The sequence below is a fragment of the Populus alba genome, chromosome 5 (genome assembly GCF_005239225.2).
Source record: "Populus alba chromosome 5, ASM523922v2, whole genome shotgun sequence".
In the NCBI taxonomy this organism is placed as follows: Eukaryota; Viridiplantae; Streptophyta; class Magnoliopsida; order Malpighiales; family Salicaceae; genus Populus; species Populus alba.
In genome coordinates this window covers 10,780,911-10,806,149 of record NC_133288.1, presented here as the reverse complement: position 1 = coordinate 10,806,149, position 25,239 = coordinate 10,780,911, and the positions used below count along the sequence as shown (strand labels likewise).

The following is a 25,239-nucleotide window of genomic DNA, read 5'->3' as shown; positions in this document are numbered from 1 at the left end:
GTATTACATGAAAAACCAAAGTTTTTCAATGTACCAATCAGTTCTTTTCATGCTCGAGATACATAATTCTGCTGGAGAATAATATTCCAAAGCAACCCAAAAGTTGCTCAAGTGAAGTCCATCCAAATATAACAACTATATTGAGCATTAATCAAGAAAGGTGTTAAGTCCTTGTTATTATAGTTTTAGCCCACAAAAGCAGGCTCGCTTCAAAGGGGATGAAGGGTTAGGGATAGAGGAGACAATGGATGCTTGAAAGTAATTGAGGTTTTGTGGGGTTTTCTCTAAATCTCTGCTGTAGAAATTAGGCTAAGGCCGATACCCCTTACTGTCCTTCAGTGTCCAACAGACTAATTTTTGTCACAGAATCCTCAAATAAAATATAGCTATGGAGCCTGTCCTTTTCCAACATCGATACAAAAGAAAAGGCGACGGGGTGTGTGAGTGTGTGCGTGTGCGTGTGCTAAGGTGGTCAGTTCTCTCTTTTTGTCTTGATATTCACCTCCTGATCAAAAAAGAAGTTTCTTTTCTCACTGCAAATAGAAAAGGAAGGAGGGAGAAAGGAAGAGAGGGAGAGACTGATTCTTGAAAACTTTCTGTAAAGATTTGTTTAATTGAAGACTTTTCTCTTGAGATTGTAGTCCAGAAGCTTAATTTAACCTATGAGTTTAGAGCCATAGAGCCTATAAGATGGCTTAGAATACTGAAAATGTGAGCAATTGTGAATCAACTATGTGTTTTTTAAGGATCTGACAGACATCCTTCATAGATTTATGAAACTATTAGTTGCATTAATTACATTCTTTAATTGTGAATCACAAAAAACAACATCCCCTGTTGCAATCAATGATCTAAAACAGAGTTCCATGGCACTCAAGTTTTTCTTGAATACTTGACTGATTATAAGCAAGAGATGAGGTTAGATACCCCCATGTGTCTTTATGATTTTTAGATCAAGAAAGTATCTTTACTTTTATGTCCATTCTTCATTGCAGGAAAAGAAAAACATAGCTGGATGGTTAAACAATCCTAAAAGATCCTACAAGTTTCTGACATGTTTGTGATCTCTAGTGAAAACATGAATTTGATTTGCAATGCAAGGCAGCAAGTCCGGTTAAGTTTTGAAAAAACAGGTTCAGGAGGCAACAAAATGGAAGCAGGTTCCAATTTCATGCAAATTTCAGTTCTCAAGAAATCATGCACAAAGTCCAATTCAAATTATCAAAGAAGACAACTTAGAAGTTATTATAATAACCTGTATGGAGTTCTCAAAGAAGCCTGCAAAATCCCAAAACAGTGGATTTGAATTGTAACGTGATTACACGACGGGTCCTTGTTCTTGACTTCCTGTGGAGTTTCACTGTGTATGTTCTGCTTCTTTGATAAAGATTTGTCATAGCAATAAACCATTTGTACATCGGAAAAGAAGAATCTAACATAAATTTTCATTAATTCTAGACCTTATACTATGAAGTGATGCTCAGTAGCCAGAAAAGGTAGATACTTTTGGTATTTCTTGCGCGAGCTTAAGAGCAATATTGTGTGCCTCAAGAACACAAATTTTATTCTATGTTTAATGTTTCAATTTGAAATTACCAGTCCCCACTGGTGATATATATATCACCAGTGGGGACTAATAAGCCTACAAAATCCACAAAAATATAAGAGATGTAGAGAGAAGTGAATGTAGTGATAGAGCAGTGGTGGGGAAATGGGAGAGGGTTGCATTTTGTTTTGGGCTACAGAGAAGGTATAGAATCCCACAGTTGGGAGTTGGGACAGAAAAGCGAACTTTCTAAAGACATTAGGACAAGGAGTCAATGCCAATCATAACATGCAAAAGGCATCAATCTTTTTCCTCTTTTTTTTTTGTCCCCACTTCACCACCTTCTCTGTGATAAAATGGTCCTCTTCAAGCAGAGAAGGATCATTAGCTAGATGGTCCAAACCTAATTAATTAGTATTCGTAGTAACTGTTATAGTGATTGTCTACTTTTTTATTTCAATGATTTGCTCGAGGGGGGCTCTATTCTACACCGAATACCAGAGTTATCCTCTCTAATCCGGAATTGACCCTTAACGGGTTGATTCAATTAAGAAATCAAGTTTCGAATTACATGGGTTGGTATGAATCAACTAGGAAAATTTAAAAAAAAATTAAAATTTTAAATATTTTTATGTAAAAAAATTAAAAAATAATTCATGTGAATATAGATTATACATGTTATAAATTATTAATTTTTATTAAATGTGTACCACTCATTTTTTTTTTTTCTAAATGAAGGGCATAGTGGAAATACAACTAAATACAAGTCATTTTTTGTCCTCACAAAAATTTTAATTTATTCCTGCTATATACACATATAGCCACGCATAATTATATGTATGCATTTACCCATTTTATTTACGTTCTATAAGAAAATGGGTTTTACTGAAGTGGAAAATAATGATAATTGATAATTTGCAAGTCCTTGTTAATAAGAGTTTCCTATAACAATGCTTTTGTGTTTTTTGTTATATTACTCTTGTTTTTGGCCAAAATGAAAGAATGTTTGTATGTATTATTGCTCCTAACAAAGGTTTTCATAAGGATAATGAGTTATAATTAAATTCATACATCAATGTTGCTCGTTACTCTATAAAAAATAATGCTTGTTGACTCCCAAAAAATAAGTTCACAAAACTATGAGATTTCAAGAACAAATTAATGGCAATTAAGAAAAAAACATATTTGAAAAAAAACAGGTCTCAACAGGGTTTTGCCGGGTTGCCTGGGTTATGGGTTAACTCAGCAAGTCAACTGGTTTTTGCTCATCTCGATCTTTTACCTTACCCAGACCGATCTAGACATCGAGTTGACCGGGTCCCAGGTTTAATAATCATGCCAAATACTTTGTAAGTTATAGCCTTTTTATCAGTTCTAACTGCCTGACCGAAAAGTAAATCTATATTATTGTTGTTATTATTATTATAGTTAATTACAAAAAAAAAAAAGACCTCAAAAAATTATTGTAGTCACTAAATAAAAACATTGTGGACTGAAGCAATCTTTCTTGAGTGAGGATTTGCTTCAACATGGTATTCTCATACGATGTGATGGTTTCTAAAGATCTGTTTCCCTGTTCTTTTGTTAGTGTGAGATAAGGGTTTCTTGACAGTTACTTCTCGGTTAAGGGTGTTTTGGTGGCTATGTGTGTTTCTTCAGCATCTTTGATCTTTTTTCTCTATATGTTGGTGGCTATACCCAGGAAGAGCATCATTTGGTTTCGTGTAACTGGTGAGTTTGTTGGGTTTAGGCTTGGCTTGGTTACTGAGTTGTGGTTGGTCAACGGGTATTTGGTTGGCCTCTTAGATTTTTTATTTGTTGAGTGTGGCATTTAATGCACGCCCTACCTACAATGTACTTGGTTGCTTGGTGATTGTTAGAAGAGTGTTTGGCTGGTACTTTAGGATTAGATGTATTGTTAATTTAGAATGAAATTGGTTGAGGTTTATATGCCTTATAAGCTTTGTAGTTAGTTGTTCCCATTTGGTTTATACGAGATGAGTTCTTTTTTCCTTGTTTTAGTTTGGTTCATTCTCTACTTTCTTTTAAAATTGTTGAATTCTATGTATTTTTACAGGAGTTTGAGCTTGTGATTGACGGGGACATTCATCATTTTGTTGTTTGGTTTTCTTTTTTATATATAATTGCTTTCTTCTCTCTTTTAGAGATGTACAAAGGGTGTATATAATTTCTTTCAACCTTATTCAGTTTATTGGCACAATTTCAAAGTTCTTAGTGTCTTGATTTGGTTGGTCTATTTTCTTGCTCTATGATTTGGGGTTTTTTGGGGTTGGTAGGTTTATGTTCTTCTTCGATTGTCAAACATTGTTAATGTTTTTTTTTGCAACATTTGTTTTGTAGCTAGATGTTAAGGATTCTGAGCTCTTCATTTAATGATAGTTTATCACCATGGTTGATGTTGTTGTACTTCGGTTGTCAATGATTTTTTTTTATTAAATCAAATTTAGAGTTTGATTTTTTTTTATATTTCTTTAGAGCTAGTTTTAGTTACCAAAAAAGACAGTTTTTTTCTTCATAAAAAGTGTTAACAAAAATGATTTTTTATAACGTTTACATTCATAGGTTAGGGAACTATATACTAAGGCCATTTTTATGTGTTTTTTATTAGTTTGAATCAAACTATGCATGATGTTAATCTCTTCAAACCTAACTAATCTAATTAAAATTCAATCAACCTTACTAAACTCAATTACATTCCAACTAATAAAAATAAAGTTTTGAATTGAAAAAATAAAAATTTTGAAAAGATATTCATCATTTTATTGCATGTATACTATGATGTTATTTTCAAATAATGCATGATATATATAACTTCAAATTCAAAATATTTTTTATACTTGAAACTTAAAAAACATACAACTTGTAGATAATGAGGTTTAAACACCACACATGAATCTTTTCCATAAAGTTTTGTGCTTAACAATACAATTAAAAGAATCTAATGTATTTACATTGTTTAATGTTCATTGGTATCTAATATATATGAGTAAGATATGAATTAGATACCTTATACTTATTGATATAATATGTAAGGATTTCTCTTACCCACACCAATCCCAAAACCTGATGGCTAATTTTAATCGGTATTTATTAGATATGATTTGATAAGGACTTGCTTTATATTTAGTTTATTATTATCTAGTGGAACAAAAAAAAAAAAAGGTCCAACTAATCCTAGCTAGTAGCAAGCCATCAAGACTACCAACTAGCAAGCCTAATCGAGTCCATTTAACAATAGGTTTAACTAAGGTTGCCAACTAACAAGCCCAGAGAAGGTTGGTTGGCCCTGCCCAACCTAACCCAACCTTTTTCTCATTGGCCTAACCTAGACCCCTCCCTCTCTTTACCCGTATCGGGCCACAAATGGCTATAGGGCTACCTTATCAGCCACACACCACAATGCAAAGTCCCATTAACCTATCTTTTTTGTTAGTATGACATGCTTCTAAATACTACCATTTCACATTATATCTACCTTCCTTACTCACCATTTCTCAACCTCTTCTTAAAAGATGCCTACTTTTACCAATGACTATCTTTCTTATGGATACATCATAGTGTAAAATCCCTACATTTTCTTGAAATGACCATCATTAGCATGCTTGACTTGACTTTGTACCTACTCTCATAGTTTGTAAAAGACGCCCTCTCACATCAATAATTATCTCCTCCAATTTGTCTCACTTCAAGGCCACCCTTTCCTACCAGTAACAAGCATGACACAACAACGAGGTAAGTTTACATGATTGAGTGTATAATACACTCAATCATTAGATAAGCAGAGCAAGTCCTAAATATAAGACTTTATACATAAGCTCATTCAAACTCAAATCATATATAACTCTCCACTCTATATACTGTGTCTTCACATAAACAATTTATCTCTGTTATATTTATTAACTTAAACATAAAAAAGTATTCTATTATGATACGAGACTTGTTTTGCGAGTTAAACCTTTAGCTTAGGACATAACTATGAAAAGTCTAAATCTAGCTGAGAAATTTTCATGAATTCATCATTATCTCTAATGAAACTGCTTATAATATTCATAGAAAAAAAATAGTAAAAAAAAAATTTTTAGTTATTTAGCTGTATAGCAATTAGTTCCATATTATCATCCATAGTTAGAATAACAAAGGGTACAGAGTAAAAGTAAAAGTTTTTTTTTTTTTTTTTTTAATGAAAGTAGAAGTACAAATGTGGTTTCCCTAATTTAAGATCAAACTAAGGCCCCGTTTGGGAATGCAGTGCAAACTGTGTTTTCTCAAATTTTGATTTTTTTTTTTTGCTTAAAATGAATTTTTTTATATATTTTTAGATACTTTTGATGTGCTGATATTAAAAATAATATTTAAAAATAAAAAAATTATTTTGATGTATTTCTGAACAAAAAACACTTTAAACTGTTACCATTATTATAATCTCAAACACACTCTCAGAAAGGAAAAATAGCTAAAAGATTTTGAAATTTATGTTAGTACAATATATTTGATCCTTGCCTTTTATGAAAAAAAAACGTTTATTCTTTTATTTAAAAAAACTCAATATTGAGTCTTATATTTTTATATTTTTTTGTAACTCAATCCTTTTATTAGTTTTTCCTAACATTTAATTTTTTTTTCTCTAAAATATCCTTTATTTATAATCAAATTATCACCTACTACAATCAAAATTTAAAATGCATTTAAAAGAGTTCAGTATGGGAATTTTAAAAAGAATTAACAGTCAACAATGGGTCAAAGGACTAACTTATAATTTTAAAAAACTAGAAAACTAATTTACAAAACGCATAAAAACTACAAAGACCGAATCGTAATTCACTCTACCTTTCAGTTTTTATTTTATAAATCTTGAACCAAAAAAAAAAAAAAAAAAAGAGTACGAAAGGGATGCTACGACGCCGTTGTTGAAAGTTCGGCTACGGTCTTTAAACAGAACTCAACAAGATGTGCCCTAAATCTCGTATCTCGATGCCTAGTAATCTTGGAAACATAAAACCCTTTTCAACAGCATCGACAGAAACCACTGAAAAAAAAACCTTAAGAGCTTTTGTTTTTGTGCTGTAAGAATATATCTTTTTTAAATTAATTTTTGTATATTTTTAATTTTAAATTAATTTTTTTGTGTTTTAAAATTAATGAAAAGATTTGATTTTTTTTATTGTTTTTATATGATAATATCAAAATTAAAATTTTAAAAATAAAAAAGTATTATTTCAATATATTTTAAATAAAAAAAACTTTAAAAAATAATCATAATTATAAAAATCAACCTCTCTCTTATATACATACCACAACAACAGCAAGTACTATTTTTCCTTTAAAAAAAATCTCCACAAAACAGCCCTTTAGAATCGCACTTCTTTTGCCTAACCCAGCTTTTACATCTCTTCATAAACACACCAAGATCACGTCTTTTTGTTGCTCCCTCTCTCTCCCTCTCTCTCTCTAGATTTATTATATATTTCCTCTTCCTCTCTCTCTGTTATTTTTTGGTCACGGGACCTATATCCCCCCAGTTGCCCACAGAAACACATACCTCACTGGCCAATTTTGATAAAAACATGGGACATTTGCACCAAAAAAAACAAAAAAACCACCCTCAGCCCCGCTAACCTTAACCCTCGAGGCCATAACCTACCAAAACAATTATACCACTGCTGGGAAAAAAAAGGTGATCTCATCTCTCCTTGCAAGCTCACTCTCATGTTCTTTAAAGCTACATTTACAGTCCCTAACTATGTCTCTCTCTTTTGTTTTGTCCATCGACTTATTATTATTTTTATGCATGTGTGTCACATTTTATTTTCTTGCAATCAATTGGAAGACCTAGCTATTGCTGCTGCTGGTATGCATGTATGTCTGGTGTATAGCTGCTGCTGGAGCCTGGTGGTGTCCCAACAAATATATATTTATACAAGTACAAAAACACCTTAATACCCCCGAGAAAAAATTGAAGACATGCAATTAAAACAAACCCTTTGGGCACAAGGACTTTTGTTTAGGGATTTTAGGTCTATCTGGTTAATTAAATAGGGGGTTTTTATTTAATTTTGGATCATCTTCTAGGTCATGCATGTTTCACATGATGTTGATCATGTACAAAAAAATCTGGTTGTGGGTTTTCGATATTGTGAATCCATTGTTGTTTTCTTACAGTTACTGCAACGATTAATGGTGAAATGATGCTAATGTACGGTTCCATGGCACGTTTTGTATCTGGGTTTGGTGGGTTAGGGTTTTAACTGATAATCTCTGCTTTGAAAAGGATCTGGGCCTTCTTTAATATTTGTTGTCGATTAATTAATAATGTTTGTTTTGTTTCATGTGATATTTAGTCGTGTTACTTTGTCTTGTACCGTAGCAGAAGCTATGTTTTACAAGTTTGTAAGAGTACATAGAGAAAACAAAATTTAATTTTTCGCTTTCGTAAGCCTCTGTAATGTACATGGGTTCTGCACGCTTGCATGTTGATTTGAATTTTGCTAGGCGCGGAAACCCCCTAGATTTTGATGAAAGCTGCATTTGTTTTTATCTGCATTGTATTAATTTGATAAATTAAAATTCAATCATTTTTTAATTAGATGGCTTTTTTGGGATTCTTAATTGAATGTAATGGGAGTAGATTTTGCTCCTCTTTTTATATTAAAATATCAATATCTCCTTTTTTTAATCAATGAAGTCACATTGTGTTCATTTAATGAGGTCAGTTTTAGGGGGAAAAAATGATAATACCTTGCAAATTTATTACAAATAAGCAACCACGGCAAGTTATGCACATAAGGTGACCTGGATGAGATACAGAGGGAAGTGACTTCATTCAGACTGACTTTTTTTTTTATGCAGTGATAGAACTTTACTGGACTAATATAGAAAAAGATTAAGATGTAGAAATTGCAAATAACCAGGTTGGGCTTTCGAATCATTAGGCAACTCAGTATCTTTGAGTTTTATTAACTGAAAAGAGGAATGATAACTTCAGTTTTCGACTGTTGAAGGATGTTCACTTGATATCACATGACTAGCAAAAGCGAAAACTAGGGAAATTTTGTTTATTCAGAATAATGGGTCACAAACTGATGAAAACATGACCTTTTTTACAGTTAGATTGTTGTGGGTTTCTGTGGAAATTCAATGATAAGATGAGTTGTTCATTATTTTAGAGATGGTTACAATCATTCCATCTTCCTTTCTTGTAGTGGTCTTGTGAAACATTAGAAGTCATTAACTGAATGAGGTCATGATATGCAAACCTTGAGTCAGTACTGTCCCTGCAATATTAATGGATAATTTGGTGTTTCCTTTCCCCACCTCAAGAATGATTAGAATTCACAACCCCCCCTTTCTAGGTGCTTCTTTTGAATGATATCATTCAATGATATCCTCATACAAGCGTTGACCCTTTGCACCTGTATCGCCTTCCTTTTCTAATGTGGTCTCCAATTACCTCATCACAAGAGAGCTTCCCAATGGTGGAGTGATTGAAAAAACAAATCCCAAGTTCAGTTCTGAATTTTATTTGGCCTTAGCACCTTAGGAATTCATACTTGATGAAAGCAATAGGCCCTGCTCCCAAGTTGTATTGAATCGGAGCTCTTCTTGCTAATGTCCCCTGGTACATGGAAAGCTTTAGAACATTTTTTTTTAAGTCTGATTTTGTAATATCAAATTATTTATGATTAAAGATTCTTCAATCTCTTTGTCAAGCCTTCTAGCCATTAGGCTATTATGTATGCTTGTATTTGCAAGTTGCTTTTGCCCACAGTGTAGTACTCTCTATATCTAATCTGTGGAAAAAAGTGCTGATTTTTATGTGTTTGAAAACTTTTCTGCACTATCTTTTTCTCTTGCTATAGAGAAGAAGGCTTGAATTGATGCATGCTTACTATAGTCAGATAAAGCATTCATTACCAGGGTTGGTGGGAGGTTCCTTTTTATTTGATGTGCTTAAACCTGGAAATTTGGCATGCATATTGATTATCTTCCATGTGGTTTTTCCCTCCATATCTGAGAATTTGTTGGGCCAATAGTTGGCTTGATTAGCTAACAAGAAAACACACCATGTTGAATTACTGGACTACAGATTGTTTGGAAGTTTACTTATCAAGGACGCCTTTAATTACCACCATTTATGACTGGCAGCTTTTTTTTCTGAACATTTCTCTGACTGTTTGATTTATTGACCTGTACTTGAACAGGGAAATGAGTTTGGAATGACCAATACATGTTTTGTGGGACTGCAGATTTCAGTTTAAATTATGGATGTGCTTCCTTGTAATGGTGTTCAGTATGCTGGAGAATCTGATTGTGAATGACAGAGTTCAGGGACAGATTTTACTTATGATGGAGAATCTAATGGTTTTAAACGTGTAGAACAAGTTGAAATGGATGATGTCAGATTGAATGACTTATTGCTAAATGTAGAAGAGTCTCGTATAGAAAGACAATGTGAGGGACTAGGGACAGTAGACAAATTGCATATTTCCGAAGGTGGAACTTCATATTCTGATTGTCAGGTAGAGAGCCAAATGTTATCCTGTGATTCTCAGGATTTTGGAGAAGAGGACATAAATGTGCAGAATTATTACACAGAACCCAATGCAGCCTCTGAAAACTCTAATTTAATTGTTGACACCATTGAAAGCGAACCAAACAGCTGTAGGTATGGAGAGCCATCTCTTTTAGAGCCTAACTGGCTAGAACACGATGAATCTGTGGCACTATGGGTCAAGGTAACTTTTTTTTTTTTTTTTTTTAAATTTCTCTATTCTTGCTTCCATGAAATAACAGTTGGTCTTTAGCAAATGCTGTACAGAAAATGTTGATTGTAATATGTCACCTGCAATGTTAATCTTTTGAGGCTTGGATTGTGCTGGTGGTGCACTACCAGTTTTTTGGGGCTCCCCTTGGCATTGTCTTTCACATGTTAGTTTCTGTATATTACTGGGGATTTTTCCCAAGTTTGATTTTCATGCTGATACTGGTATGATTTTCTAAGTATAGTGGAGAGGCAAGTGGCAGGCTGGAATCAGATGTGCACGGGCAGACTGGCCATTGTCAACTTTGAGAGCCAAACCAACTCATGATCGAAAGCAGTATTTTGTGATATTTTTTCCTCACACCAGAAATTATTCCTGGGCAGATATGCTGCTTGTCCAACCAATCAATGGATTTCCAGAGCCTATTGCATATAAGACTCACAAAATTGGGCTAAAAATGGTTAAAGATATGAGTGTTGCACGGCGGTTTATAATGAAAAAGCTGGCTGTTGCCATGGTGAATATTGTCGATCAGTTTCATTCTGAGGTATGATTTTTGATCTTTTGTTTTTTTTTATTTTCAAATACTTATTGATACTCATGCCTTTGTTACTGTTTCCTTGCAATTTCTCTCTTTGTTCTTTTAAACTTGTCATAGGCTTTAGTAAACCCAGCTCGTGATGTGATGGTCTGGAAGGAATTTGCCATGGAGGCTTCACGATGTAGTGGTTATTCTGATCTTGGAAGAATGCTTCTGAAACTTCAAAATGTAAACTCCTTTCCCTGTCGATGGTGTAGGTTCTAGGTCTTTTTTCCTCCTTTTCTTTTTACAATGCAGCAATTAGAACTTATGATCTATAAAAGCCAAACTCCCCAACTGATTTCTTAAAGCTATGCATTTGTTCCTTTCTTTTGTATGCATTGAAACATGTGTTCATTAAACGTGGGAGAAAGCAGTTATGAATAAACTTTACTGTTTGGAAATTAAGTTGTTTGCTTTTGCATTTCTTTGTTTTTTGTTTATAAATTTAGTCTTTTTTCATCGCGTGTCAAGTTGCCATGCTCTGGTGTTTTTCTTTGTAGACTATAATTTAGGTGCATTGGGCCATTTGAAGACTTCTTTTTTCCCTACACATTTTAAAACCTGGATTTTTTTATTCTGCATCTATTCACCAATTTTTTTTTTCCCTTGCATTAATTTAAACACCAAACAATCTCCCCCCCCTCTTGGTAAATGATGATGTAATGGCACTTGTCCTTTCTTTGCAGATGATTTTGCAACAGTACATAAGTTCTGATTGGCTGCAGAATTCTTTTCAATCCTGGGTACAGCAGTGTCAAGTTGCATGTAGTGCTGAATCCATTGAATTGCTTAGGGAGGTATGTATTAACTTGGCTGCTGACACATTAATTTGACTGCAGGTTGTTCTGACATGTAAAAGGCATGCTGGAGTTAACATTTCTGTCATGTCAAAATGATAATAGAATAAATTTTGTTCCTTGATATGGTATGTGATATATTCATCTACCGCATGATACTTTCTAGAAAATTGACAAAAAAGGGCATGCGAATGTCTACTTACCTAAATCAATTAAAATTTATTTATTATGCAAAACATCCACATTCAATTCATGTTTTTGCTTCTTATGATTAACTTCAAAATGTTTATTCAATAACCAGTTGATGCATATCTAATGTATTGTTGTAAGAGCTGTGCTACGTGATTTCCACAATTGTATCTGATTGACATGGAAAGCAAATGCTACACAACCTGTGGCCATATGAACTTTCGATACAGTAAGCCTGTCCCTAATTTAGGTTAACCTTGTCTCATGGGTTGCTTCATTTGTGCAAGGATACATGGTTGTTTGCTGGGCCATTAGGCTTCAGCTTGCACCTGCGCTGCCCACCTCCCTTTTCGTGCTAAGTTGTATAATCTTTTATCTTTGTCTTCAAACATTTGTTGATTGTGGCTTTCTGTGATTCAAGGAATTGTACAATTCTATTCTATGGAATGAAGTCGATTCTCTCCATGATGCACCGGTGCAATCGACATTGGGATCTGAGTGGAAAACCTGGAAGCATGAAGCTATGAAGTGGTTCTCAACCTCCCAACCTGTGACAAGTGGTGGAGATATGGAGCAGCAGAACTGTGACAATATCTCCCCCTCAACCATCAGTCTTCAAGCTACAAGTAAGAGGCCAAAGCTTGAAGTTCGCCGTGCAGAGACACATGCTTCCCAGGTTGAGTCCAGCAGTCCACTTCAAACTACGAATGTCGAAATTGACTCTGAGTTTTTCAGTAATCGAGACACTGTCAATGTTCATACTTTAGAATCAGAGCTTTCTAAAGAGGATGGTTTTGGTGAGGTAGCTGCACCTTTAGAGTCACCGTGTAGCATGGCTGATAGATGGGATGGGATTGTAGTTGAAGCAGGAAATCCTGAGCTTGTACAGAACAAAGGTGTAGAAATGACACCTGTTAATGAAGTTTTGGCTAAGGAAAGCATAGAACCTGGGAGTAAGAATCGCCAGTGTACAGCTTTTATTGAATCTAAGGGAAGGCAGTGTGTGAGGTGGGCTAATGATGGTGATGTTTATTGTTGTGTGCATCTGGCCTCTCGTTTTGCTGGCAGCTCCACTAGAGGAGAGGCAAGTCCTGTTCATAGTCCCATGTGTGAAGGTACCACTGTTCTTGGTACTCGATGCAAACATCGGTCTCTACCAGGTACCACATTCTGCAAGAAACACAGACCCTGGCCTGATGCAGAGAAGACCTCAAATTTGCCAGAGAATCCCCTTAAGAGAAAACATGAAGAGAGCTTTCCCAGTTCAGACACTGCATATTGCAAAGAGATGGTATTGTCTGGACAAGTTGAAAATCCCCTTCAAGTGCAACCTGTCTCAGCCATGGATGGTGATGCCTTTCATGGAAGGAAAAGCTTACCAGAGAAACTTGAGCATCCTGACCATGATTGCAATAGCTCGAAGATGCTGCACTGTATTGGCTCAAGCTCCCTTGATAGTAGTATCCTGTGTCCTGAGAGTCCAAAGCGCTATTCATTGTACTGTGACAAACACATTCCTAGTTGGCTCAAGCGTGCTAGAAATGGTAGAAGTAGGATAATATCAAAAGAAGTGTTTATAGATCTTTTGAAGGATTGTTGCTCATCGCAGCAGAAATTGCATTTACATCAAGCATGTGAGCTTTTCTACAAGCTTTTCAAAAGCATTTTCTCTCTAAGAAACCCAGTTCCTATGGAGGTTCAACTTCAGTGGGCTCTCTCTGAAGCTTCTAAAGATTTTAATGTTGGGGAACTCTTGTTGAAGTTAGTTTTCTCTGAAAAGGAGAGACTCGAAAAGTTATGGGGCTTTGCTGTGGATGAAGATTTACAAATTTCCTCTGTCATGGAAGAACCAGCAATTTTTCCATTGGCTATCAACTGTAGCCATGATGATGAAAATTCTATTCGGTGCAAAATATGCTCAAAGGAGTTTCTCGATGATAAAGAGCTTGGAAACCACTGGATGGACAACCATAAAAAGGAAGCACAGTGGTATTTCAGAGGTCATGCTTGTGCCATATGCCTGGATTCTTTTACTGACAGAAAAAGTTTGGAAACCCATGTGCAGGAGAGACATCATGTGGAATTTGTTGAACAGTGCATGCTGTTCCAGTGCATTCCTTGTGCCAGCCACTTTGGGAACACTGACCAGTTATGGTTGCATGTCCTCTCTGTTCACCCTGCTGATTTCAGGCTGCCAAAAGGTGCTCAACAACTTAATCCGTCTATGGCTGAAGAGAAGGAGGATTCCTTGCAAAAACTTGAGCCGCAAAATGCAGCATCAATGCAAAATCACACTGAGAATTTAGGTGGTGTAAGAAAGTACATTTGCAAGTTCTGTGGCCTGAAGTTTGATTTACTACCTGATCTTGGTCGCCACCATCAAGCTGCTCATATGGGACCAAATCTATTCAGCTCTCGCCCCCCAAAGAGAGGTGTTCGATATTATGCTTATAGATTAAAATCTGGAAGACTTAGCCGCCCGAAATTTAAGAAAGGTCCGGGGGCAGCAACATATAGCAGCATCAGGAACAGGATAACTTCTGGTCTGAAGAAACGTATCCAGGCTTCAAAATCACTTAGCAGCCAGGGACTAAGCATACAGTCTAATTTGACTGAGGCAGGGGCTTTAGGTAGATTAGCAGAATCTCAGTGCTCAGCGGTTGCAAAGATATTGTTTTCTGAGGTTCAGAAAACAAAACCTCGGCCTAATAACCTTGATATCTTAGCTATTGCACGCTCTGCTTGCTGCAAGGTGAGCCTAAAAGCATCACTGGAGGGGAAATATGGAGTGTTGCCAGACCGCTTTTATTTGAAGGCCGCCAAGCTCTGCAGTGAGCATAATATTCAAGTACAATGGCACCAGGAGGAGTTTAGTTGTTCCAGAGGATGTAAGAGTTTCAAGGATCCAGGATTATTCTCACCCTTGATGGCTCTTCCAAATGGTTTTAAGGGGAAACAAATGATACATTCATCTGATCATATAAACAGTGAGTGTGACGTGGATGAGTGCCACTATATTATAGATATGCATGATGTTACAGAGGGGCCTAAGAAAAAGGCTACTGTCTTGTGTCCTGACATAAGCTTTGGGAAGGAGACAATACCAGTGGCATGTGTTGTAGATGAAGATCTCCTGGATTCCCTCCATGTCTTGGCAGATGGCTATGATGGTCAAATTAGTAAATTCCCCAAGCCCTGGGATACTTTTACCTATGTAACAGGGCCAGTTCATGATCAATGTGATAGTCTGGACATTGAGGTATCTTTTGGCTGGGTTTCTAATTTGTTTTTTAGATTTGATTTGATTTCGATTATGACCAATTGTATCGATGTGGAATGCACTTGTTGGTTGTCATCCTACATTGGAGATGATTGAACCCTGATTGGCTGCTGAGGACACTGCAATTCGAAATATAAAACACATATACACAGACACACATGCATAGAGATAGAGAGAAAGGAAGACAAACACCAAACAAATATGCTCATTCATGCCATCTGCATATCCATATAATTTTAGAAATGCATTAAACACTGCTTTTTTCTCCTCCCACATCCCTTTTTATGTAGGGTTTGCAATTGAGGTGTTCTTGCCAATATTCAATGTGCTGTCCTGAAACATGTGATCATGTCTATCTCTTTGATAATGACTATGAAGATGCGAAGGACATATATGGGAAATCCATGCTTGGCAGATTTCCGTATGATTATAAGGGGCGGCTTGTTCTGGAGGTAATTTCATTTTCTTTTTACCAGTGCAAATAGTTACTGATTACACTCCGAAGTTGATGTTCTTTTGATAGCTGAGTATCTATGATTGACTGCATATGGAGTAGCTTCCTCATTCCCTGAACTTTCTATTCTCTGCAAATTTTTTATTGGCCTGCTGCTTTAAGAGTCTCTGGTGTGGTGACTGATACATGCTATTGTTTCTCTCTTCTATATTACTTGCCAATTTGATTCCATAAACTGTATATGTGGGAATCCTGTAATAGAAAATAATGTAAAAATTTAGCTTCCATTCGCATCACCACCTTGACCGATTCCCCCTTCATAAGTAGTTTTTACTTGATCTGATGAAGGGAGATGGCATGAAAGCTAGTTGAATTTCAAGAAAGTTGAAAAGAGCACAGATTTTTCTAGTTATGAAACATCATGCTACTAATACCAATGCTCTTTTTCTTTTTGTGAGGGATGAAAGAGGAACTGTATAGGAATGGGATGGATATATGGATTTATAGAAGAGACGCCCTCCCATAAAACAATAGAAGAAACAAAATGGAACACGAGAGCATAAAAGTTCTATTAAATTTCAGCTAAGTAAACATTCCCAAAGGTTCCTAAAGCATCACAACCTAAAGAAGTGAGGAATGCTACCCTGTACCACTAGAGTTTCCTCAAAGTTAAGGATGTTACTACTTTAATGATTCTACAGTATGCAGAACAAAGCACATATCTTTTAATTGCTCACACCTCTGATTAAGCCTTCAAGTATAAATATGATAACTGAATGGTATTGGTTCAAGATGCTTGCAAGTATCTAGTATCAGGCTAGATTTGATCTGATAAATGATAAAAACCAGGATTCTGTTGGCCCATGAGATCACTAGGTCTTAATTTTCCCCCGACGGAGTTAAATAGTTCTTAAACATGTAAAACTTTGTACTCCATTTCTCATTTCTATGCCCAAGCTCTATTTGACAAGCAGATATAGCCTTTTGTTTTGGTTCTCTCCCTGCCTGTTTGTGAGAGGTTGGTGGGGATTTTGTGGCCTGCACCCTTGTTTTGCTGATGAGACTTGCATTTGAAACATTTCTTGCTAAATTGTGCAGGAAGGTTACCTTGTTTACGAGTGCAATAGTATGTGCAACTGCAATAAAACTTGCCCAAATAGAGTTTTGCAGAATGGAATACGAGTGAAACTGGAAGTCTTCAAAACAAATAATAAAGTAACAATACTTCCCAATTAGAGTTTTGCTTTCAATTGTTCACTGTCTCTATAGTACCATATTAACTTGTCTTGCTGAAGCACAGGGTTGGGCTGTCAGGGCGGGTGAACCAATCCTACGTGGTACATTTATATGTGAGTACATTGGAGAGGTTTTAAATGAACAGGAGGCAAGCAATAGGCGTGTCAGGTTATAAACTTTGAAAAATGCAATTTTTGTTCATTTTGGTTTTTTTGCTATGTTTTGAATGTGCTTTGTTTGATTTTTAGGTATGGCAAAGAAGGTTGCAGCTATATGTATAAAATTGATGCTCATACCAATGATATGAGCAGAATGGTTGAAGGACAGGCCCATTATTTTATTGATGCTACAAAGTATGGGAATGTTTCACGATTCATCAATCACAGGTAGGGAATGCTGTTAGGTATTATTCCTTGCAGTAGTCTTCTCTATAGTTTGAGAAATTTGCTTCTTGGAGACAAATGTATCAATGTGAAGCAATTAAAATTTCCTCGTACTGGATTGAACCATTTGATTTTCTGTAAGGTGAAGATGTTATCTAGGTTTAATGATGCCTATCTTTAGATATGCCTAGCATTAGCATGATGCCTTTATGAAGATGGATTTGTGAGATAAATGTGTCTGCAAAGCTCAGTTGCCATTTTCATATGAAAAAAAGCAATACCAATGCCTTAAAAACATTTCATAATCCAAACGATGCCTGTCTGATATGATCATATGATCATATGCAGCTTAATGTGTCTTTATCAGATGAAATGTTGATAGCAAAGTAGATTGCCAGTTATACAGAAGAGAAGTATAAGAATTGCTAAGATCTAACTTATAAGAAACATCAAGCAACTCCAGAAGGAAGTTCTTGAAAGACCTGACCTTGTCCAATCAGGGTACTGGGTGGACCATTCATGGAACCAGTCCCTTCATGACCTTTAACCCATGCAGTAGCTGTCTGGCCAGAACTGCGAACCAGTGGAAACCGATAACCTCATTGGTTTTTCCAAGGAAAATTTCTATTGAACTAAAAAACAAAATATTAAAAAGAATTTTTGTTAGAGGACTTCTCTAGATGTATGCGAGGTTCTTGCTTTGAAGTACAGGTAGACATATTTTGTTATATAGTTATATAGTTATATTTATGTTTAAGTGATGGTTAACAACATCCTTATGATTGCACAAGGACATTTCTGTAGCCTTTTTTTTTCTAGTTTGATGGCTGGTTAGTTTTAGACATTGGTACGGGAAAAAGGACATGACAATTTAGCAATGCCATAAGTCACATTACCATTCACCTGCTTCTCCTACCTAAGGAGCGGGGTCAATTCACGACATGCTCTTCAAAATTAGAAGCTTTAGCTTTTGGCATGTAATTTTAACATATAAACTTTCAAATGCATCAACACATGGATAGACTGGTCGCCCATATTTTAAGGGAAGAAAAGCCTCAAGAGTGGGGTAGATGATGGAATAGGGTTCAGGTAGTTGATTAGTTGTCTTAAGTCTTTTCTGGCATGTTATTTTATCTGCTTTAGGCTGTGCTTGTTGATTCACACTTGACATATGTTCATGTTGGAAGCTGCATGCCAAATCTTGTGAACCACCAAGTTCTGGTTGACAGCATGGATTCTCAGCGTGCTCATATCGGTCTTTATGCAAGTCAGGATGTAAGTAATCACCTCATTCCATCTTAAATATCAATTTTCGTATGCATGGAACGAGGGATGTAGAGATACACATTTTTTCTTGAATCTTATATGCAACTTTAAGAATATTGATGTTCTTATCAAAGGAAGTTTTGTGGGATACTTTTCTGGGCTCTTTGCTTATTCATGGTGCATGATGTATGAGGGGTTCATCTTTACTTTATTGCAGTTCATAGCATACTGCATCTATTTGTTAATAGAACTTATTGTCTCAGTACTGTGTTTGTTTAGATTACTTGCACATTTCATTTATTTGGTTAACCATATCATGTGCAGATAGCTTTTGGTGAAGAACTGACATACAACTATCGGTATGAGCTGCTGCCTGGAGAAGGATATCCTTGCCATTGTGGAGCTTCAAAGTGCCGAGGCCGCCTGTATTAAATCTTAAAATATATCGTGCTCTCTCCTTCGCGAAATAATGGGATGTGGAGGAATCAGATTGGATGTGCTCAAGGGTATTGTGGTTGTTATTCATTGGCTGATCAAATTTTTAGTAGCTGCCCCAGTGGATTTGGTATCAAGCTGACAAGATATTGGCCAAGTCCCAAGCAATGGAGCCGGAGGCCTGTGGTCCTTGGAGCTACAATCATCTTCTCAATGTCCCGGCAAGTAGCCTGTGTTTATTCTCATTTGTTGATACATTTTCATCCATGAAAGAGGACATCCATAATTTTATCTTGGCTTCTTTTTGTATGGAAATCGGTGCCTCCCGAGCTTAATGGAAAGTGTAGGTTTCATTTTCCTCCTCTTTTTTTTTTTTTTTTTAATACAATGAAAAAGTTATAATATTTAATATAAATGCTCTTTAGTCATTAAATATAATACTACAAACTTGTAAATAATTATATATTTTTTGTTGAATATTTTTTTTCACCAAAGCTTGAGAATGTAAAGTAATATAAAGTTATTAAGTTAATAATGTAAAGTGTAATTTATGAAACATGGGAGATAAATGGGAAAAACGATTAAACTATAGGAGGCACAATGTAGTTTTTTGGCATTTGAGTTGGGCAAACCCGAGCCACCTCGCTTAAATAAAATCCATTTTATATATAGCTAATAGCCTACAGTTGCACCACCTAAACTAAATTCCCTTATAAATGAAAAAAAAAAGAAAAAAAGAAACAAGACTATTTTTTCTTATTAGCATAATGTTTTTTTTTTTAATTGTTAAAATGATACGATATGAGATATAATTAGCAAAATAATATAATTTATACATGTTGCTATTGAAAAATATAAACATTCAACACAACAATTAAAAAAATGTATAAAATGAGGGGTATAAATTACAATTAAAAGATAAAAGAGAGTAGGGAAAAAAAAAATAAAGAATAAAGAAAGAGACTGCAAATATATGTAAAAGCTTTAATTATAACATTATTAATACAATTAAAAAAAGTTTGACAAAATGAATTTAATAATATAAAAGAAGGTTAACAATGATCACTGGAGTAGACCATATATCTACTAGCTTTCCAAAAATAAAAATTACCTCACTTTTCTTTAGCAACAAGTGTGGTTTACTCCGGTCATTATTTGTGATTTTTATTGGTGTTATTAGACTTGTTTTATTGAGATATTTTAGATATTATTGGTGATGTTATAATCGAATATTCAGTCTGCTTTAATGTTTTTTTTTATTTTTTTTTATTTCTTTTTTCTCTTTTTATAAATTACAATAAAAAGAGATAAGGGAATTTTTTTCTAAATGAATCGAATGAAATAATATAAAAAAGGTGACCAATAATAACAAGAATTAGCGAGAACTAATACCAAATACAAGTGAGTGATCTCCATCTTTGACCATAAGTATACTTCATTTCGATCACTGTTGATATTTTTGGATATTATTAGATTTTTTTTTTGTTAATACTAATGATATCATGACAAGCATATTTTGGTGGCTAACGAGAAAGTGCTTTTTTAGATAGAGAAAGAAAGAAAATATGTTTTTTAGAGAGAAGGAAGGAAAGACATGCACAGGCTGAGTGTCTTCTGAGACCCGCATCACATACAATCATCAAAAGCATGAGATAGACACAAATCTATGAGCCCATAACTACTTTGTTTTGCTTTTTATTAGAGTGGGAGTGGGAGTGGGGGAATGTTTTGTGGGGTTATTTTCGTTTCTGTTTTTAAGAGAGTTAAAAGAGACATAACACTCATTATTCCACCCTGCAACTCTCTGTTCATGGTTCCCTTGATGCTTGACACCAGAGCTATCTTTCAACCATTTTAAGCACTTGCGGCCTTCAAAAATAAGAGATAAGAGATGGGTTTTCAAGTAACTCTTTAAATTTTCAAATTTTGGCAAGTTTCTAGTGTTTTGGGCTTCCAGAGTTACTAAATTCCATGCTTGTTTATGGTTCTTTTATGAGCGTTTCTTATGAATTTCTGTCTAGAATCTGTTCTAGTTTAGAGTTTGAGTAGAAAGGAGAACCTGTATATTTTCTTTTCTTTTGCTGTTTTGGTAGTGCAGATTTCTGCATGCATAAGTTTTTTGCAAGCATGGTCCTCTTTGGAACTGTGTACTTATCTTTTTACCAACTTTAAACTATAATTCTTGTGTTTATTTTTCTTGAAGTTGTAATTTGGGGTATATTGAATTTTAGGTGATTCATTTTCCTTGAAAATCTTATCAATTGCTTCTAGCATTTTTGTTTGTAGTGCTGCTTTGCTTTAGAGAAAATAAAAATTTTGACATTCGGATTCCCAGGATTGACTTGAATTACAGCGTTTCAGTTTCAATATGTATATACATTTATATTTTCTCTGGAGTCTTTTTGAAGGAAAACCAGCTTGTTGTTGTCATCTTGTTATCATTGAAAATTTAATCCTATTTTGATTTGAATAAATGCTGTAAGTTGTTCTTGAAGATGGCTGAAATTAGACTTTCAAGTTTAGGACAAGGTCAAACCAAGTTTAGAAATGTCCCAACTGCTTTAACTCAAGAGGGTTTTTGGTGTTGTCCCTCTCCCGCTGTCTTTCAAAACACCATTAAAGCTCAAAATCCTTTAAACAAAACCAAACCCTCTTCACCAACACCTAAGACTACTGTCCAGAAGAAACAGACCCCTTTTAATGAGAGAAAGCCACCACCAACTCCATTAAGATCAGCAGTTGTTTCCGATGATCAACGAAATCGTTGCTCAGATACACCTGGTGTTAGTGTTTCTATTGTTAACGAGAGAACTCCAAGGCTTAAGATAGAAAGTTTGCCAAGGAAGGTGGCGATTGAATTTGGGGAACCTGGAACCAGTGATATGAAGGTAGTCTTACTAGGAAAGCAAGGTTTTTGTGTGAAGCTGAGTGTCCACAAAAAAGTTCTAGAAGAGAATAGCAGCTTTTTTGCCAACAAGCTTTCTGAAGAGGAGTCTAATCTATCCTGTCTAGAGATTGATGATTGTGAGGATGTTGAGATATATGTTGAAACTATGGGACTGATGTATTGCAAGGAGATGAAGCAGAGGTTGATCAAGCAAAGTGTCTCACGCGTGCTTCGAATCCTCAAGGTACTTAACTGGCAACAAATTCCTTCTTTTCACAACGTTTTATTGCAATTTTTCTGTATACATCTCGTTTTATATATTTATTTATTAAATATGTTCTTATATTAGATATAAAAGGCTAACTTAATTAATTTGGTATCGAAAATCTATACTGCTTTGAGCTAGCTGCAATCTATCTGTTCTTCTTTGTCCTTGTTTCAGTTTGACTGGAACATTATTGTTATTAGGACTGTATATCTGTATCTTGCTAGCTAACTCCCTCCTTTTTGTAGTTAAAGCTTCATGTCCTCTGTTGAACATAAGCATTTACCATACCAGGCTTTGATTTCTTGATGTGTATAGCTTAACGTTGTGGTTTGACTATTCTCTCATCTTTTCAATTCCTCTGCTCTCTTGTAATTGCTTTCATTTCTTAAGCTATACTGTAACAAAACCCTTCCAGCAGCACTCTCATTATATCATGTTTCTTATAATTTGGCATGTGTCAAAGAAACCAAAATTTTTTGGGTCAACTTTTAAATTGAGAAGTCATTACATGTCTCCATTTTGCAACTAAACAGAATTTTGGCTGATAATTTGTAAAATTTATGAATGATTCTCAAATGCCAAAGATGGAAAACTTGATTTTTCAAATTGATTTAAGCTAGGGATTGAGAAAGATGAAAGGTGAAGGGATTTTATAAAGAAAAGAGGTAGATATGTTGTCAACATTAACAAATATACTATGCATAGGCTGCCCTTTTCTTCTCTTTACAAATTCAAGTTGAATAATACCATTCATGCCATGGCCACTGTGTTCAAGATCTTATCAATGGCTAGAACTAAGCCTTGAAGGCACAAAGTTGTGATTTGGTAGTGGTTATGTGATATTCTCTTGGCTTTTCACTACGGACCACTTTAGTTCCTTCACATGTATATTTTCTCTCCTCTCTCAGCTTTTGTACTCATTCTCACCGTGCATTTGTCGCTAGATCCAGGAACAACATATTGATTAGACTCTGATTTGATATCCATGTGTTAGCTCCTTATACTGGATAATGTGGCCTTATTTTCATGTACTGAATCATGTGGAGCCGCGTAACCAAGGAGACCACTTTTGTACTCTTTCTCACCGTGCATTCTTCGCTAGATCCAGGAACAACATATTGGTTATACTCTGATTTGATATCCATGTGTTAGTTCCTTTCTTTTCTAATATACGGCTTATACTGGATAATGTGGCCTTATTTTCATGTATTGAATCAGCCTTTAGAAATTAATACATCTGGAATTTTGTGATACTGTTTTACATCCATTAATGACCCATCATCAAATGGAACTTTTTTTGCAGTTCGCTGACCTTCTTAGCTTCGACACATGCATCCAGTCATGCTTGGAATATTTGGAAGCAGTTCCATGGGTTGGGGAAGAAGAAGAAGCGAAAGTGGTCTCCTTGGTTACACGGCTCCAGAATGAAGGTATCGGGGTCACACCAGTTTTGAAACGAGTCTTTTCTAATGTTTCTAATCCATCTAAAAGATACAATTTCCCACATAATGGAACTTGTTCTCAAAAGCAACGAGGAAAAAGGCCGCCGTGAAATAAAATCCATAGTACTGAAGCTCCTTCATGAAAATAGCAGCCTTCCAGGTTATGCAGGTTCATCTGATATCTGCAACGAAGCTATTTATAGCTCCTGCAGAATTTGCTTGAATTCACTACAATCTCTGTTTAAGAAAGCAGCTGAACCCGAGTTTACTGATAAGCCTGTAAACAGTAAGCAAACTGTAGTAAAGCAAAATAGCTCTCGAGGCTGATAATCTCTCATGGTTGCTTGAGATTTTAGCTGACAGACAAGCAGCGGATGAATTTGCTCTAATGTGGTCTCGCCAGCAAGAGTTGACAGCCCTGCATTCAAAGCTACCTATAGTGTCTCGTTACCATGTTAGCTGCATCACATCAAGGCTATTTGTTGGAATCGGAAGAGGGGAGCTGCTACCTTCAAAAGACACTCGTCACTTGTTGTTACAAACCTGGTTGCAGCCATTGATCAGCGACTACAGTTGGTTGCAACATGGATGCAGGTCATTTGATGGGAAGGTAGTGGAGGAAGGGATTGGGAGGACGATTCTCACATTACCCCTGCAGAACCAACAAACCATTTTGCTCTCTTGGCTGGGAACTTTCTTGAAGTCCGGTGATAATTGTCCTAATCTTCAGAGAGCCTTTGAGGTCTGGTGGCGAAGGACTTTCATTAGACCTCACATGGAATGATGGAAAGAAAAGGTAATCGACGAGAGTCTCCTGAAGAGTTCTTGCATCAAATCAAAATATAAAAGAAAAGCTCACACAGCAAATCCTTCTGCGAAGGAAAACATTTTTCTGAAACTTAATGGAATGCCATTCAATCGAGTTGAATCTTGCTCAAACTACATGCACTGATGAGTTCTTTATGCTTGAAGACATTTTGCTTGGTTCATGTTAATGCCACGGTCACCCTTGAGCTTGTTTTTGCTTCTGTCTTATTAGCAGGTTGTGGTTCACAGTCAAGTAGAATCTTTCTTTTATGGCCATCCCATGTTTGCACGCGTCGTTTTTTTCTTCCGTGTCATTATGCATCTTTTTCTCGATTCTTTGCTTTTGTTTTGCTTCAGTGCTTCGGTTGTGGCGTGGGAGCACTCACGAGTAGTTTCCCTTGGTATAATGTAGGCAAGATATTGCTTAAAACAATTTTATTATTATTGTTGTAGTTTTAGCTTAATTTCATATTTCATATTTGTTTTTTTCATTTTGACTTGGAATTATGATTTTTCTACCTTGTGAAGTTCGGTTTATAGCCTATTTAAAGAGTTATATACATCTTAAAAAGACAAACCAAAATAGGGAAAAACATTAGTAATAAAATTTATAATATTAATTTATATTTGATACTTTATTTCAACATATTTTAGTATTTTTGTACTCGCTATCTTTCTTGTATTATTTAAATTTGTATGACATATCCATTACGTGCATGCATTATGGTTTTGTTTTTAATCAAGGTTGGAAGCCTAGGATTATCCTCCCTTGATATTTTATTAGGTGATACACCATCTCCAAGTAGGGTTGTTCATCAGCTGGAACTCAAACCGAGCCACATCAAACTGTATTTAGCAATTTAAAATAGTTTATTGATTCGTTTTC

General features: G+C 35.4%; 1 protein-coding gene and 1 pseudogene across 6 annotated transcripts; both read left to right on the top strand.

Annotated features, from left to right (window-relative positions):
- The first annotated feature begins 6,915 nt into the window (after window positions 1-6,915).
- Window positions 6,916-19,306, top strand: LOC118048176 (histone-lysine N-methyltransferase SUVR5). Of its 6 annotated transcripts, none has more exons than XM_035057766.2 (12): window positions 6,916-7,241; window positions 9,811-10,299; window positions 10,571-10,873; window positions 10,985-11,095; window positions 11,596-11,706; window positions 12,317-15,154; window positions 15,466-15,627; window positions 16,728-16,844; window positions 16,930-17,033; window positions 17,114-17,251; window positions 18,436-18,523; window positions 18,839-19,306. In XM_035057766.2, exons 2-12 carry the CDS (start codon window positions 9,952-9,954, stop codon window positions 18,944-18,946), a joined length of 4,428 nt encoding a protein of 1,475 aa, XP_034913657.1. In that variant the 5' UTR covers window positions 6,916-7,241; window positions 9,811-9,951; the 3' UTR covers window positions 18,947-19,306. The 6 variants fall into 6 exon arrangements, 5 of the variants coding, with proteins under 5 accessions (XP_034913657.1, XP_034913649.1, XP_034913665.1 ...); XM_035057758.2 differs by having other exon boundaries at window positions 9,766-10,299; XM_035057774.2 differs by lacking the exon at window positions 6,916-7,241 and adding an exon at window positions 7,261-9,182.
- Window positions 19,307-20,459: 1,153 nt separating this feature from the next.
- On the top strand, window positions 20,460-24,857 carry LOC118048207 (BTB/POZ domain-containing protein At3g50780-like; annotated as a pseudogene).
- Window positions 24,858-25,239: the final 382 nt, after the last annotated feature.